Below are 18,139 nucleotides of genomic sequence, written 5' to 3' on the forward strand. Positions count from 1 at the left end.
AGTGAAGCCTTGGCTCTCGAGGGTTTTGGCTCGGCTCCGTGTGGTTCAGGGATTCATTTATATTTCATAAAAAAAACCCTCTCGTAGTGCAGGGCCTTGAAACTTTTTTGGGAGGTTGGTTTATAAACAAACTTGGACCTCAGAGCGAGCAGCACACTGCTCATGCAGGAGAGTTTAGTCCAAGTGGGACGAGTTTGATTATTAATACTTGGAATTTTTTATCCAGCGGATAGATCCTACACCTCGTACCCCTGCCAATTCTCTCATACAGTGCAATTATCCAATCAGCCAATCAGGTGGCAGCAGGAGCAACATCACACAGGTCACACAGCTAGAATTGAACCAGAACGGTGGGAAAAAAACATCCACCTCGTCGAACAGAGTCCAAGGATCCTGGTTCGAGCTTCCAGGAAGGTTAACCTAACTCAATTAACCACTCTTTACAGCTGAAAAGCGTCTCAGAGCATTCAGTGAGGCCGATGAGCCAAAATAGCAGAGGACCTCGTCGGGTTCCTCCTGAGGCTCCTGAGGCTTCAGCTGTGAAGACATAAAGGACATGAAGATATATATATAAAAAAATATCCTCACCTGATGCTATTTTCCCAGTCTTTACAATCTGTGAGCTACAAGAGGATCTGGGATGAGCCTGGAGAGTAGCATTAATTGGAAGACAATTTTAGGTTGTGACTCCAAAAAAAACAAGCGTAATTAAAACGATCTCAGGCTTTTCAAATCTGATGAATTTATTTAAAATATAATTAATAATAATAAGTTAGTAATTAATAAATTAATTAATAATAAGTTTTTGGTATTTACATTTTATTTATTTTATTTCAATTTTAAATAATAATAATAATAATAATAATAATAATAATAATAATAATAAACTGTTTTTATACTCAGTATCACATTTAATACAATAAATAAATAAATAAAAAACAAGAAGCAACAAATAGAGAAAATAAAATGTAATAGAAATTCTAAGAATTTTCACTAAAAAAAATTAAAAAGAAAAAAAGAATAATTTATTATAATACTTTCTTAGCTTAATATGCAAACTATAATAATAGTTTGTTTGTTTGTTTTAAATTAACTTAAAGAAGGAATAACAGTTATTACAGTTGTCCAGATGCATTTGACCTTTTATTTTTGTTTTTAAAATCTAACATTTTTTAACATCTACACGTCATGCAGCGGTTTCCTGTAAGAGACTAGTTTGCCCTTCTTCCTCCACTGAAATATATTTTTGTGACACAATCTTGGATAGAAAACACACACATTACCTCATATGTCTGATTCATTTAGATAGAATCCAGCACACTGTTACAATTACAGTAAATGTATACTTAAATGTATGGTATGTATCATTTGACAGAAAGAAAAACTGAAGGCTTGTAGCTTAAGGGGGGGGGAAACAACAACAACAAAAAAAACAACTTTAGAAAAAGAGATGAGATTTTTTGGAGGTTTTGCTCAGATGCTGTTCTTCTGTTTTACCACTAGAGGGCGCGTGTGACCACTAGCGACAGTCTACAGTGTAAAAGTCCAGAGCAAAACTTTCTACTGACTTTCTCACAAATCCAAACTGTGTGTAAAGTCTGGAAAATTCTCTTTAAGACAAACACAGACCCATCTGTTTTATTTATTTAATTTAATTTAATACAGGTAAATAAAAATAAAAAAGTCACATTTGACTTGATCATATCCTCTGGCTTTTTGAGCTCTGTTCTTCTGGACACATTTGCAATCCCGCAGGCCACAAGGGGGTCAGAAAACTTCTGGAAATTGAATCGCAGTGAATAAGATTCAGCTTTTGTTTGATTTGTTGTCACATTTTATGCAGCCTGAAATAGAAATCATCTGCAGTTTGTGCCAAACTTCCTTTACGCTAGTGAAGAACTACGCTGCAGTGAGGTCCGGAGCTTGTGCTGTCTCATTCTGCTCATAAATAAAGACAAAAACAAAATAAAAAAAAACAAAAAAACAGAGGATGAATGATAGTTTGCTGAAATAAAGCTCTTAGAGGATCTGCTTAAATCATTTAGGGATGTTTTCCAGTTTAATCCCAAAAGGTTGTGTTTAAGAAATGCCAAAAAATAAAAATACATAAAATAAATAAAAATAAATAAATAAATAAATAAAACTGCAGTTGTATATTTATAAATTGTGCTTTAACCCCTCAGAGCACATTTGCGATACACGTCTTTATACATTTCAGAGATGTTTTAAATATAATTCTTTTTTTAATTTTTATTTTTATTACTATTTATTTTGAAAAATTTTTGTAATAATAAATGCAGCTCTCAGGATCATTCTACTTTCAAATGGAAAGCTTTTCAGACAGCTGGCAAATATTTTCCTCAGGTCTGTCAAATGAAACCCACATTAAATAAAGAGTATTTAATATTTTTATGTCGTTTTTTAAATATATATTCTGAAGTGTCACTTTACACAAAATAATCCACACATTTAAGACTCATGTGATATTTATTTAATCCTAGATAATAATCCCAAGACAAAACCAAGCAAAACAAATCCACGCCAAAATCTTTTTATTCTGTATTAGTGTATTTATTTGGTCACTGTTTAAAAAGCTGTCATGCTGCAGATTTCAGGCTCGTGTTTCTCTCCCCTTTTCTCCTGTTGTTAGAGCAGCGAGAAGAGAGCCATTGAGTCTGCGCCATTCTTGTGTGGCAGGCTGCCCACTCGGCGTGCCAGTGCAGCTCGCTGCAGCTCCTGCGAGCTCAGATTCGCACAAGGAGCAGCTAAATAATCCTGAACCCCATTCACACTCAAATCTAACGTTTACACCGTGTGTATGTGTGTGTGTGTGTGTGTGTCAGCCTCTGTGAGCTGGGTCGTGCCACACTGCACGTTTCATATCGCCCCACATTTAGATTTGCCAAGGATGGGCATAAGTTCAAGGCCTCGTTTATATACAGCCTGATATCTGTGTGTGTGTGTGTATGTGTGTGTGTGTGTAAATGTCAGTGTACTCATTTACATTTTCTTTCTGACTAATAGAAGTCTCATTTCCATATTCACACCACAAATAAATCAGCGTACAGAGTGAAAGCTGCTTCAACGTATAACTGGAATATTTACATTTGGGACTGTTTGTATATTTGGACTGTGTATGTAATGCGGTCGTGTTTTCAGGTGAACATTAGTTTGTTTGCCTTGAGAGAGAACGGCAGTGTTAACAAAAACCTCACTGAAGATTACTGTTGGGCTTCAGTTCATAAAACGTTGGTGTTTCATTTAGTTTAGAATATCCGAAATAGGCATGGGTGCCAATATTTATGGAGCTAATGCTAATGAGCTATCTATCTGTCTGCCTATCTGTCTTTCTGTCTGCCTGTCTATCTATCTATCTGTCTGTCTTTCTGTCTGCCTGTCTATCTATCTGTCTGTCTGTCTGTCTGCCTATCTGTCTGTCTGTCTATCTATCTATCTATCTATTGAATAAAGAAGAATATTCTAAATTTGTCTGAAACAGATTTCAGTAATTATAAATAGCATTCATTATAAATATTTAATTGGGTTTAAAATAAAAGGGTCGAGTCTCAGTTTTTTGGATTTATAGATTTGTAGTAACCAGAACTCCAGGCCTCCTAGACCCTCATTATTGTGAGGTTCAACACACACAAATGCTCCATTAAATCACTGGGTGTTACAGCTAAATACCCCAGTATTAAACAAACAAACAAATAAATAAATAAATAGTGACCAATATCAGTATTGTTCTGCAAAAATGGGTTCATAATTTTGCACTTTATAGATGCAAGATCTAAAAGCTTTATTAAGTTTCTTGGTATTAGAGCTAAATCTGCCACTGTTTTCAAAAAACAACAACCAATCAATCAATACATGTGTGCACAAATAAATAAATATATTAATTAATTAATTAATTAATAATAAAGGTCAGTATCAACATTTCATCCAGTGTGTGCTGGGATAGGCTCCAGCAGACCCCCGTGACCCTAATTAGGAATAAAGCATGTATAGACAATGGATGGATAGATGGATAAATCAATACATAGATAAAGAAATAGATAAATAAATAAATAAATAAATAAATAAATAAATAAATAAATGATTAAATGATTAAATGATTAAAATGAAATAATAAAAAATTAATAAATAAAAATGTTTTAATGAATAGACTGTCTAAATAGATTCTTATATATCCCATTGGGATAATAAATAAATAAAAAAATATCAGTCAGAATATATATTTTTTTCTGCCATATATATATATATATATATAATGTAGTGCTACTCATTAGGTTCACTATAATTTTGCACTTTATGGAGATTTAAGATACTTTCTTCAGTCTCTGGAGGTTTGTTCTGCATGCTCATCAACAAATACAGATTGTATATAAATGTTGCCTTCAAACTTTTTCTTACTTTATTTCTTCCTTTGACAAAATAAAAAAATCCCCTCCAATTCCCTTGTATTTGCTGACACCATGTTAAGTGCAGGAGTGTTATAAATCCGTTGTTATTCATTTCCTGGAAGAAAAAGCGCAGAAGAGTGAAACTGCTTAGTCAAACCTGGAGAAGTCGGAGAAATGAGAGAGAGAGAGAGAGAGAGAGAGAGAGAGAGAGAGAGAGAGAGAGAGAGAGAGAGAGAGAGAGAGAGAGAGACAGAGAGAGAGAGAGAGAGAGAGAGAGAATTTAATGCGTAAGTGCTTTAAGATTCATATCGCAAAGCAGATTTTCCAAAAAAAAAAAAAAAAGCATGCGCAGTTTTGACAGCTGAACAAAAGAGAAAACTAAAGACTGGGGGGATTTTTCTTATCTTCATAATAACGCGCAGTTTACTTTATAAAATAAGAATAAAGAAGAAAACAATAAGAATAAGGAATGAGGATATTATTGAAAACTATTCAACATGTCGGGAACTTCATTAATACTACAGTCTGCTGAAACTTTTATTCAGACGGATTTTATTCATCAGCAGCCTGACATTAATAAATAGATTGTCTAAATATTATATATATTATATATATATAGTTATACACACACACACACACATATTCATATATATATATATATATATATATAAACTCCACTCCAGAACCTGAATTAACGTCTGAGTTTTTCTTTCTTTTATTTATTTATTTATTTTTGAACTCACTTGTACTTCTTATACTTATACATCTACTTGAGTAAGAACATTTATCTGCATAGGTCTGCCACTAGGATATAACTGGACAGCAGGTTAAAAATAAAGTTTAGAAATGTTAATAGGTCTGCTACAGGCTTGTAAAACTGTCTGGTTTCTATTTACATGCGACATTAAACCCTTTTTTATTGCCCTACCTGTCGTATAGGAGGAAATATTAAACAAATAACTAAAAATAAATAAATAAATAAATAAATAAATAAACACATGTGATCGGGTTAGTTTCCTACTGTCAGAAAGAAAGAAATAAAGAAAGAAAGAAAGAAAACCAGTACTTTTTAAAACGGGCGAATGTTAAGCATAGTCGTTTTCCTGTGCGTGTGTGTGTGTGTGTGTGTGTGTGTGAGAGAGAGAGAGAGAGAGAGAGAGAGAGAGAGAGAGTTTCTAAACTTCTTTTTTTAAAAACTTCCTTTCCCACATTTCGCAAAAATGGAGTTAAATCGAGCAAAAAGTGTCTTCTTTACAAAGTTAAAAAATATAATAATAATAATAATAATAATAATAATAATTATTATTATTATTATTATTATTATTATTATTATAATAATAATAATAATAATAATAATAATGCAGGTAATAACGGGTTAATATAATGATTCATACTAATCGTGTAACTTTAAATAGCCCAAATGACTCAAGGGTAACTTCTGAAACTTAAAAGTTGTCACGCCTGTAGGAATGCTTGGCTAAACTCTCTCTCTCTCTCTCTCTCTCTCTCTCTCACACACACACACACACACACACACGCACGGAACACGTGGAAAGTCAGTGGAAGCTGCTGCTTTTGATTAAATTCTTGCATGTGGGATTAATTAATTAGTGCTAATGACAGATCCCACGGGGGAGGAGGGAAGCGTGAGGGTTAAAAATCAGCTGCTTGTGTTCCTTTTTGGATTCATCCTGGATTTTATGCTTCAGTATTAGGGAATAACCTGCTTTTAACTGCGCCATAAAGCACAGCTAGACCACGATCCCCCTTGTGTACACACACACACACACACACACACTGCCACACAAACAGACACACACACACACACACGCCACCTCCGACGCGTTTCATCAATTCCTTCTCCGCGACTCTACGCGGCTGCTGCTGCTGCTGGTGGTGGTGGTGGTGTTGCGCGTCGTAATCATCATCATCATCATCATCATCATAACAATAACAATAATAAACTAGAGACGAGAAGAGAGGAAGACGTGATGTGCTGAGCAAAAAAAAAAAAGCCATGAGACAGGAGACCGGAGTGTGTGTGAGTGAACAACACAGCGCGCTAAGAGAGCTACAAATCCGGCCCAGATGCAGCTGAGAGTCCGAGCGCGCTCCATTTTTACTCTAAACTAAAAACAAAAAAACAAAAACAAAAACAAAAAAACAAAAACCCTCCTCACTGTGCACTGGAGACGACTTCGCGTTTGCTCTGCCTGGCTGTCCGAGGACTGAGGATTTTACTCTTTCCCGAGAAATGGATTTGGAGGATTAATAAGATAAGGCGAATTAAAAAGAAATAAAAACACCCCCCGCCCCGGACGACATGAGCGCGCAGTGACAGCGCGCCGCAGCGCCGCGTAAAAGCCTCCGAGAGACAACTTTTTTCCCCTCCTCTGGTCCGGCTGGCACTCTCACTCCGACAATGGTACGTCAATCCAATCCCTTATTTATCTCTATATGTGTCCGTCCGTTTTCCTTTCATTTCCTGCAGATGATCCCGAGTTGTCCCGCGTCCTTTAATAATAAAGTCGCCGCAAGGAGAAAGTGTCGTAACGCGTTTCGGTTTTCTCGCCGCTTCCTCTCTCTCTCTCTCTCTCTCTCTCTCTCTGTCTCTCTCTCTCTCTCTAAGCCGGTTTCTCCGGGGTTTTTTTCTTCTTCGCCTACTTGGTCCTGCGCCAAACCTTCAGCTTAGTGGAAAACGTTAAGGCGTGTGGTCAGGCTATCAAACGCCCAGGCTTGGGCTTCTTTTTTCCCCCCTTCCTCCTGCAGTGAAAGTTATTAGGTATTTGCCAGCATGAGAAAAACAGGGCAGTGTGTGCGAGTGCGTGTGCATGTGTGTGTGTTAACGGGACACACACACACGCAAGGCCAATTTCAAGTTCAAAGCTGACGTTTTGCTCAGCAGGAAAATGGCCGCGGCCGGAGCCCGGAGCTCACCGGCGTGAAGTTGAAGCCGCAGGCCGGCGGAGGCGCTCCGTCTCTGGGAGGAATCTCAGCCCGAGCCCCGGAGCTCCGTGCGGCTCTGCGGCGCCTGTGAAGCTGCACTGCGCTACTTTCTCTTCACGCCTGTTCGCCGATACGGGATAATAAAACAACAAAGCCCCACACATACACGGCGTGTCCAATAAAACTGAAAGGGCACCTAATAACGTGTTTAAGGCAGGGACACAGGGCCATGTCAGGGCCAGCTCAGAGCTCAGTCAATAAAAACACTTTCACTCACGAGCCGGTTAGATTGGGGTTTTGTTCAAGTCTTTAAAGTCACACTTCGGCACACAATCCACCCTTTTTGTTTGTTTGTTTGTTGTTGTTGTTTTTGCTTACACGCGCTTTAATTTGCCTTGACATTAACTCAGTTCAGTGCTGAATAATTTTACAACACCGTAATGCACAAAGGTGCAGACTTTTCAGCTCTTATTTTATTAGTTCAGGATCTTAGATCAGCCTCTGCAAGGACATTTTCGGTTTCTATCCAGGAAGTGTGTGTGTGTGTGTGTGTCAGAGAGAGAGTGAGAGAGAGAGAGTGTGTGTGTGTGTGTATGTGTGTGTGTCTTCCTCTTCCCCTCTGCTTATAATTTAATACATGTTCTATTAAAACGCATGGGTCTAAAGGTTTTTTTTTAACCATTAAAACTTAAATTGAAACTTTTCTGAAAGTAAATAAAGGCCCTGGTTTTAGGTTCCAGGAAGTTAGGAAGTTCACTGCAATGCACGTATTGTATTTATTTCTATATATAGAGATACAGCTAAAAGGCTTATGAGTTTATTATTGATATATTTTTTTTATTTTTATTCATGGTGTGTAGAAACATGCATAACTCTATAGATACTCTTATTTTCTGAGCTTTATCCTGGTTTAAGGAAAATAAAGAAAGGGAAATAAAATGGTAAATATTAACAATGGCTTTAAGTGAGTGCAAAAGTAGTGCAGAATATTTAAGCATTTTATTTAAATTTTTTTGTGAATTAAATTTTTTTAATCTTAATGTGGAACAAAAAGGAAAAGCCAAAGTGGGAATATAAATTAATATATATATATTTTTTTTTGGAAAGCTGTGAACATTTTTATTTTGTTTGTGGATATATTTTCTTATAGAACTGAAACTTTTTATTTATTTATTTTTTTCTTTAACTAAGCGCACTTTTACTCTAGAACTTTTTAAAAAATTAGTTTTTCTGTCTTAATTAAGATAATATGGTATAGAGAAGGAAAACACACACAGATTGATAATGTCATGTTGGTGAAGCTGAACAAAAAGATTAAAAAAAAAAAAGTTGTGCATCAGATCACCGGAGTGTGTGTTGGACACCAGCGACTCGTGTCCGTCTTGGGTCTGTCGGATTTAGGGTTCTTCTAGGAGCTAGTTTTATAGGAACGGCTGCAGTAACGTTTCTGAAGGTACTTTCACACTCGTGCTCGGGCTGTATGGTGTTCTTGTGTAGTTCAAACCTCTTAGGTGTAAGAGAAAGTTTCTGGACTCCACACACAAACTTAAAAAAAAAGTGTTATTCATCATCATGATTGTCTCGGTTCGGTATAGAACCTTAAAGGGTTTCCCAGTTATAGGGTTCTAGGTAGAACCTGTAAGGGTTTGGCAGAGGGAGAAGGGAAAAAATTCCACATTTGACTTGTTTATGGTTTATCATCATCATCGTCATGTGGATTGTCTCACTAGGGTTCTACATAGAATATCTAATGGTTTCTCCAGAGGAACGACATATTTATGTTCCCCTAGAGTTAAATATTGTTTCAAATTCCCCTGTTGTAGGGTTCTACATAGAACCTGTAAGCTTTTCCCCAAAAGAAGAACTTAAGAATTGAAGTGCTCTCAAAAGTTAAACTTCATCACTTGGATTTTCTCAGTGATGGAACACTATAAGGAACCTTAGGGTTCTGCACAGAACCTTTAAAAGGTTTTCCCTGATGGACAAATGTTGTACGTTTGACCGATCATTTGGATTGTCTCATCAGAAGAAACCAAACATTCCATTATAGCGCTGTACCTAGAACATCTCAGCATTAACCCTCTTTTGTTGTAAGGTTCTAAGCAGAACTCTATGCTCATGCTTTGCGTATTTGACATTTTTTAAATAATGTTAATCTTAATAATCATCATCATCTGGACCGGCTCAGCAGCAGAACCCTAGCTGTGGACATTTAAGAAGAACCCTCTTACAAGGAACTTTGAAGGACTTAGAACTTAGACGATTCCACTACAGGATCCAGGGTTCAGTACGGGGATGTGTGCTCCACACTGGGGAGAGAGAGAGAAAGAAAGAGAGAGTGAGAGAGAGAGAGAGAGGGAGAGAGAGAGCAAGAAAGTCGCACCTGAGAAAAAAATACAGTAGAACATAAAGCAGGAAGACAGACAGACAGACAGACAGACAGATAGATAGATAGATAGATAGATAGATAGATAGATAGATAGATAGGGGGCGGGAGTGACAGACAGAGAGAGAGAGAGAGAGAGAGAGTTCCTGCTTCTTTAAGTTCTGCGCGTTTTTTTAATGGGATGGGCCATTTTCATAACGTCATTTCATTCCTCCCTCTTTTTTTCATTTCTTCTTCTTCTTTGATTCTTTCTTTCTCCCTCTCTCTCTCTCCTTCTCTCACTCTCTCTCCCTCCCTCCCGCGTCCTCCTCCCCCGTTTCCTAAAGTGCACGAGCTCGCCCGAGCCTCCACGTTTTCGGATTTTCTTTAGTCGGCGGTCAAATCTCGTGCGCGGCTCCTGCGCGCTTTTTCTTTCTTTTTTTTTCCTCCCTCCCTCTCTCTCTCCCTCTCTCTCTCTCTTTCTCGCGCTCTCGCGCGTTCTCTCTCCCTCTCTCTCTCTCTCCCTCTCCCTCTCTCTCTCTCTCTCACTCGGTGTCCCTGCGCGAGCTTTCCAAACTTGGGCTGCTTGCACCGGGGAGCGCGAGAGAAGTGCGGCGGCGATGGTGGAAGCGCCGGCTCTGCTCCTGCTGTTGAAGAAGAAGAAGGAGATGATGATGATGATGATGATGATGATGATGACGATTAACTCTGACTGCTGATCGCGTTTTTCTCCACTCCGGTTCGCGTTTCTCCGTTTTTTCACCATGATGTATTCTCCTCTGTGTCTGACTCAGGTAAAAAAAAAAAGAGGCCTCGTGCGTATTGTGGGAGTTAATGTTGGGATGGAAGTTTAGAAAAGGGCGGGTAAAGTAAAATAAATAAATAAATACAAGCAACCTAGAGTTACAGTTTAGTGAATAATTTTTTTTTTAATTATTATTTATTTATTATCATTCATATTTTTTTAGCCATGCTTCTTAACTAATCCCGAGACCTCTACTCTAGAGTTGACTAAAAGCTGTCATGGGATTAACCCTGGGGTAGTCATAGCAGGATAAAAATAAAACGCGCAAAGCAAACTTGGCAAACTCTAGAGCCTTCTGGAATTTTATTTTTAATTTTTAAAAAATATTCGGGAAATATTTTTTGCAGATATTACAGCATTCATGCAACGCAGCGCTGAAGATTTGCTTAACATTTGTTTATTTTTTTCTGCATATTGTTCTAAAACTGACATTCAGGATTAACAGAAAAAAATGCATATGATATCCTTGAAAATTGTGAATATTTTAAATACATGTGCCTTACACTTTATTTATTCGTATTGTGCCGTGTGCGTTTTTTTTTTTTAGCATTATTTGGTGGAAAATGTTTTTTTTATTGCGATTTTCTCTCTCAGGCCTATATAACAGTCACCAGTATCTCAAAATGTGTTGCTTATAATCTGGAAACTGTGTTTTTAGGATCATTTTGAATGATTCGTGGAGGCTGGAAAGTGGCACAGGATGTTATATTCGAGAATGTTTTTGTTTTTTTAAGAAAAAAAAATTAAAGCGTGAATATGCGTTTTAAATGCACACAGAGTTGTGCAGAATTACACAAAAGTATTTATTATATGTTTTTGCTGCAAAGAAACAAAAGTTACAAAAGTTGTGTGTGTGTGTATGTGTGTGTGTATGTGTGTGTGTGTGTGTGTGCGTTTTCTTTGAACGTCTCTGTTGAATGTTTGTTTCAATTCCGTTTGTCCAAAGTGCATGACTTGGACGTTGAGAGTTCTGTCGATGGAAAGGAAATCCAAGTTTTAATTTGCCCAGCTGGCCTGTTTTATTTTTTTTTCTTTCCCTCTCTTCGTCCTGAAAGTTGAACTCAGAAATGACTTAATACAGGAGATTTCACTCATTTCCAGGAAAGCGCTGTTTGAATAACGCTGACGTCTCTCGTGTTCTGCTTCGGCTTTCGTTTGGTTTAGATTTGTTGTTGTTTTTACTTTTCTTCTGATTTTTCCCCCCCTTTTCTTTTCTTTCTTTTTTCCCCTCTGACCTGGAATGTGCCAGGTCTGATTATACAGACGGCACGTTTGAGACGGAATCGGATACCGAACTCCTTCGAGGGTTCTTTATTATTATTATTGGTATTGTTATAATCAGGTCATTATTATCAGACGTCCACACGAGTGTAGTGCTGTAGTGATGAAGACGTGGTCATGTAGTAATGGAGGTTTTTTGCACCGATGCCCACTGACTCTTGACCTTTCCTGGCGATTATTCAGATAAGCTGAAACTGAGGCTTCAGTACAGTAGCCTGGCCTCGTGTGGTAAAAGTTTCCCCACTTCAGAATGCAAAGCAGCTCAGATTGATGCTTCCTGTCCGTTTTGTTTACGTTAGGAAACGTCCTGCTTCTGCACCGCCGTCTGTCCGGTTTGTATCGCCGGTATTAAACTGCACTTTTCCTTCCCTCTGATGTCATACTGTGAAAGATGACCATGATTTCACACTTATTTGGTCCCGTTTAAGTTATTTTGAGAATGTTATTATGTTATATACGAGTACGATCAACGTTCCTGCAACGGTACGATTCCAGCCACAAGAAAAAAGTACCTTTATTCCTGACAGTTTAACAGTAAAGACACTTTATAACACTGCTGTTACCATAAGAAGTGAAATCTAAATGAACTATAATAATATGGCTCTGGAAACTGTGTGTGTGTGTGTGTGTGTGTGTGTGAAGCTGGAAGCTGTCTCTTGGCCTTGTGTGTGTTTACTGTGTGTGGAGGAGAATCCTGACGTGACCCTGTTACAGAAGCTCAGAGGGTAGAGAGAGAGAGAGAGAGAGAGAGGAGCTGTGTGTGTGTGTGTGTGTGTGTGTTTGAGACTCCAGCACAGTCCTGCTGCCAACCTGCAAGACAGCAGCCATGATCCTAAGCAGAGCCTCTCTCTCACACACACACACACACACACACACACACAGAGCCGTTTCTGAACAGTGCACTGACACAGAGCAATAATTTTTTCCGAACCAAAAAAAAATCCAAAAAAAATGATCCTTTTAGATGTGCTTTATGAAAATAATAACAATAAAAAAACAATAATAAAAAAACTTGACCACATAACCATATTCAACCAACTCCATAAAATATTCAGTAAATTGTTAAATAAAAATCCAGTGCAGTAATAATCAGTGGAGTAAAAAAAAAGGAACATTTAAAGGGACAGTAGCACATTTTTCCAGTCAAAGTCATTTCATTAGATTAGACTGGAAAAATAAATCGAGACTGAATCAAAAGAGAAGAAAAAAAACTTTATTACACGTGTATTACATATATGTAACAGTAACAGTGCGAAGTTTGAGTTGAGTTGAATTTTGAGTTGTTATGGAGCAGTCAGATCGTTTGTTGTACCTTTCTGTGGCAAAATATCTGAGCAGGTGCTACGGCCTGGAAGTTTCCTGAAACTGAAATATTATTAAATAAATTTATATAGCAATAAATATGTAAAGAAAAAAAAAGAAAGAAAGAAATTATAATATTTCCTTTTATTTCTTTGAGAGAACCTTGTTTAGATAATAATAATAATAACAGCAGCAACAATAACAACATTAATAATAATAGTAATACCTGCGATTTGCGGGGCCCAAGCACTTTTTTTTGCAAGTAGAGTCTCCAGTGCAAAGTTCTTCCTAACAGTGATAATAATAATAATAATAGCAAGAAGAGAAAGAAGAAGAAAAAGATTAGTTGCAGTAGTAGTAATAATGAAAGCTGTGATTTGCGGGGCCCAAGCACTTTCTTTTGCAAGTAGTCTCCATTGCACAGTTCTTGCTAATAATAATAATAATAATAATAATAATAATAATAATAATGATAATAATAATAGTTGTAGGAGTAGTAGTAATAATAATAATAATAACAATAAAAAGAATAGTTCTAGTAGTAGTAATAATATTAGCTGCGATTTTCGGGGTCCAAACACTTTCTGAAAGTAGTATCTCCATGACTCCCATGGCCGCGTCTTAATAATAATAATAATAATAATAATAATAATAATAATAATAATAATAATAATAATAAAAGCAGATTTTGCAAGTATTGACTCCAGTTTCTAATTTTAATAGAATAGTTGTTGCAATAATTGTAATAGCTGCGATTTGTGGGGTCCAAGCACTTTTTTGTTGAAAGTACTGTCTCCAGTGCCTATCTCTTAATAATAATAGTAATGATGTAGTAGTAATCAGAAAAAGAAAAAGAATGGTTGTAGTAGTAGTAATAATAGTAGCTGCAAATTGCGGGGACCAAGCACTTTTTGGAAGTAGTATCTCAATGTCTCCTGTGGCCAGGCCTTAATAATAATAATAATAATAATAATAGCTGGAGTAGTAGTAGTAGTAGTATTAATAATAGCAGCGATTTGCGGGGTCCAAGCACTTTTCTGCAAGTACTGTCTCCAGTGCAAAGTTTTTGCTAATAATAATAATAATAATAATAATAATAATAGCTGCAATTTGCAGGGTCCAAGCACCTTTTGTACATAGTGTCTCAGAGTCATTAGTTCCCGGTTCTTGATAATAATAATCAGAAGAATAAGAAGTTTTCTGTCTGTCTGGAGTTGTGCACGTTCTCCCAGTGTATATGTGGGTTTCCTCCAGGGTTCTCCAGTTTCCTGTGGCTGCTGTAAGTGGATTGGCGTTGATAAATTGTCCCTAGGTGTGAATCAGTGTATTTCTGTGTGTGTGTGTGCATTGTGCTCTGCAGTGAATAGGCATCTCATTTCGGAAGTATTTCTACCTCACACCCAGCCTTCCCAGGATAGGCTTCGGATCTGTTTCTGTCTCAACCCTGACCGAGCTAAAGCATTTACTGTGAATAAAGAACAACAACAACAACAACAACAACAATAATAATAATAATAATAATAATAATAATAACATAGTGCCGGTGTTTCAACTCACAGGCTGTAACCTGGCTGTAAATTGTAACCTTGTTCAGTTGAGCACAGTATCAGTTGCACACACACACACGGCTCTGTACTAAATCCGCGGGTCAGATGGTTTTAGTGTTACTGTGTAGTAGATTACTGTGTAATGATCTCACGGAGCTGCTGCGCTTCAGAAATCCGCTATGATTTCAACAAGTTTGTGAGTTTTCAGCGACGCTCACAAACATCAGGGTCAGACTGACCCAGTTTTCCTACTTTTCCTACATTTTCTCCCCCCACTTTTCTCATTTTCTTCCTGCTTTTGTTGGATGTCCATCCATGTTTTGAAACAAATGTGAATTTAAATGAAAATGAAACGTTTTTAAAGAAACATCTAGAAAAGCCTAGCACTCTTGGACTTTCCTCATTTCAAACAATGTAGTTCTGTAGTTACTGAATAATTCGTATTATTAAGACTTCTAAGCAGAATTTAGCTTCTAATCAGTCATTATGGTCATATATAGATATGTTTTTTAACTAAAAAGTTTACCTTGTTTAATATTTTAAAAGGTTCTAGTTACATTTTTTAGCATATGTATATATATATATATATATATATATATATATATATATATATATATATATATATATATATATATATATATATATATATATAAAACATAATCCATATTGCGTATTATAGAAATGTCTGTGATATGATACTGTTGTTCTGTCACTCACTTACTTGAGATTTATCAGGATTTGGACAGACCCCCATTGGAGCTCGATGTAGTCGTAAACATTTGGTTCGGGCCGCGCCGCCGAGGCATGCGAGTCCTGCTCGCGTTTCTCATTGATTCATTCTCTTAGTGCTGCAGTTATTCCCTGCAGTAGGACAGGATAGAGGAGGAGGAAGAGAGGAGGAGGAGGAAGAGAGGAGAGGAGGCTGGAGACGCCGTCCAGGCTGCCAAACCCAGGCCTATTTTAGCGTCTGACAGATCTGACAGCGTGTCGATAACGCTCTGCCGGGGCTTGGACTTGTCATGCGCCTGGTTTTTAATGTTGCTTTTAAACATATTGCACCGGTTTTAGATTTGTGTTAGTAACCGGCCTCCGAGCGCCGAATTTCCTGCTGAGCGATGACCTATTTATCCGCCTTTTATTGTGATTTATTGATGGTTCAGGAAACGTGGCTAAATCCGGCGACAGATTCGTCATGCCACGAAATCGTTACGTGATTCTGCAGCGTAAAGCGGCACGGTGCCGTTAGATCCTCTGATCCGATTGGGTGGAAGGTGATCGCAAATTGCACGCTGTTAATAAGTCTAGTCATTTCCAGGGTAACAACCAAAGCAAGGATACAATACATATGTAATGGCTGATATGTTGGCGCTTTAGCGTTTCCAGGAATGAGTCTCCAGTGTCAGAGCTCAAGTTCTGGATAGTTACAGTTTCTCACAGGTTTTTTTTGGATATAAAGGAGAAAAAGAGACGTATTATGGGATGTCCGTTTCTGAAAAGGGTGTACAGTCGATTAAAAGATGTGAATTAGACGTGAGAACAAAGCAGACAGTATCCTGAGTGTCTTGATCTCAGACACGTGATTTTAACAGTTGTGACTTCGAGGCAGTTCGTAGTCACGTCTTTTCATCAGGAAGTTTCTGTCTGAAAAAAATCGAAGCACTTGTTCGGATGTCTTTTTATAGGCCCAGGTTGCTGTTTTTGACCTCAGTGAAGTGAAGCACTCTGTGTGTGTGTGTGTGTGTGTAAAACGAGGCCCTGCTTTAATCAGTGCTGAAATGTCCCTCGGCCACGCTGTTTGAAGTCTCTGAAGCACAGCCTCACACTCACGGGCTACTGTGTGTGTGTGTGTGTGTGTGTGTGAGTGAGTGCACTGTATGGCCCACTTTTGCCCCTCAGTGGTTGCAGCTCTACAGCCCCGCTGCGCTCCCATCAACACATTAATTAAGCTATTTTGATCGCTTCCCCAGCTGAGCGCTAACCCAACTGTCATTCCTGCAAACTTTTCTGCCAGATCTTTATTTATAGGAGGATTTTTTTTTATTTTTTAGTTTTAAAAAAAAAAAAAAAACTAGAGCACAGACTTTGATGTTCACCCCATCAGCTGCGTGATTGCCCCGGCGGGGAGAGAGACGTGGGATGCACCGAGGGGTAGCACGAGTTATAAAAGCTCCGGCTGTTGGCATGAGGTGAGGAGGACTCCATGTGTCCTGCGCTGCAGATGTCTGTGCTTGACGCTTGGCTTCGTTTCATATCACACCCAGGTTCCTCGGCAGGGAGCATGGTGAGCCGCGATAAATATTTACTTTACAAAAGGCAGGTTGGGATTCCACCTAAAGGCGAACGCGGCGTCTCAGCCAACAGGTTCAGAACGGGAGAGAAAGTCAGCGAGTTGCTTGTCTCTGTGTGGGTGTGGGTGTGTGTGTGTGTTGTTTATTTATTTATTTATTTATTTATTTAAAAAGTCGCTCTCTCGAGTCTGTTGTGTAGCATTCTACAGACAGACAGGGGTAAAAGGTAAAAAAACTGGGGTTAATTTTGGTCTTCTGTAGGAACTTTCCAGGATATGTGTGCAGAAATTTTGTGATGGATTGTGACAGAAATGGGCGTGTCTCTTAATCTTGTAATGCATGTGCACTGCAGGCGCTTCCTCTTAACTCGAGCTGCTTGTTGGAGGAATTGATTGTTAGCAGGTCACATGACCGTAACATCAGGAATTAGGCAGTAATTAGTCGGTAATACGTCAGGAATGAATCAATAATTAATCAGTAATTTATCAGGAATTAGTCAATAATTAATCAGTAATTAATTAGTAATTAACGTCTCTTTTTAAAGGCGTTTATATGTCTATATTTTATTGTTCTGCTTTTGAAACTTGGACATTTTTTTTCTTTTAATGATTAGTAAAAATAATCGTTCATAGAGTTCACTACATTTTTTAATACATGACATGCTGGAATTTTCTGCAATTTTTTTAACCTCAGTATACCCATTCCTACAGGGTGAACCTCTTTTGTTTACTGCTGTACGTGTTGTAGGTGCGAGAGCTGGACAGATCGTGTAAAACTAATCCCGTTCGAATAGGGCTGTAGGAATCGTGTGTTTTTTTTTAATCATTCCATTCTCCAGGAGCAAACCTGATCTCGCTTGTTTAATCAATCGCTCTTCAAACAGCCGTTAGGTGTGGCTCCCGTTTGGGCTGGAACTGAGAGCCGCGGCCAACGCCGGCCATTTTGTTTTTCACAGAAAAACTTCGGGAGCGTGTGCATTGTCGATTGTGTTATTTACGATTTGTGTTTTTTTTTGGTATCTGAGGCTTTTCAGTCGTGGGTCAGCGCGAGAAGAAAATTCAGCTCTTGGCAGCGGTGGGTTTTTTTTTTGGAAAGCTGCTCAGGCTCTGATTCTAACACCGGACTGGAAGGCGATCAAGAGCAGCGCAGTGCTGGCGTGGCATGGCCTAGCATGCTGTTTATTTTAAAAAAAGATCTCCTCT

General features: G+C 38.0%; 1 protein-coding gene and 1 long non-coding RNA gene across 6 annotated transcripts in view; one reads left to right on the forward strand and one right to left on the reverse strand.

The window, feature by feature from the left end:
- Nucleotides 1-6,212: 6,212 nt before the first annotated feature.
- nfic (nuclear factor I/C) overlaps nucleotides 6,213-18,139 on the forward strand; it is a 168,153-nt gene continuing 156,226 nt past the window's right edge. Inside the window, exon 1 of one of the 5 annotated variants that reach the window (XM_058388695.1) lies at nucleotides 6,213-6,828. In XM_058388695.1, the coding sequence (XP_058244678.1) occupies nucleotides 6,826-6,828 (3 nt within the window). In that variant the 5' untranslated portion in view covers nucleotides 6,213-6,825. Of the gene's footprint in view, nucleotides 6,829-9,980; nucleotides 10,509-18,139 lie in introns of those variants that run through there. The other 4 variants (XM_058388697.1, XM_058388692.1, XM_058388696.1 and 1 more) reach the window with 4 other exon arrangements.
- On the reverse strand, nucleotides 13,044-15,529 carry LOC131352535 (uncharacterized). Its single transcript, XR_009204527.1, has 3 exons — nucleotides 15,371-15,529; nucleotides 13,329-13,390; nucleotides 13,044-13,165 (listed from the first exon to the last, which is right to left on the reverse strand). It is a non-coding gene; the product is annotated as an uncharacterized LOC131352535 (long non-coding RNA).

The sequence above is a fragment of the Hemibagrus wyckioides genome, linkage group LG05 (assembly GCF_019097595.1).
Source record: "Hemibagrus wyckioides isolate EC202008001 linkage group LG05, SWU_Hwy_1.0, whole genome shotgun sequence".
In the NCBI taxonomy this organism is placed as follows: Eukaryota; Metazoa; Chordata; class Actinopteri; order Siluriformes; family Bagridae; genus Hemibagrus; species Hemibagrus wyckioides.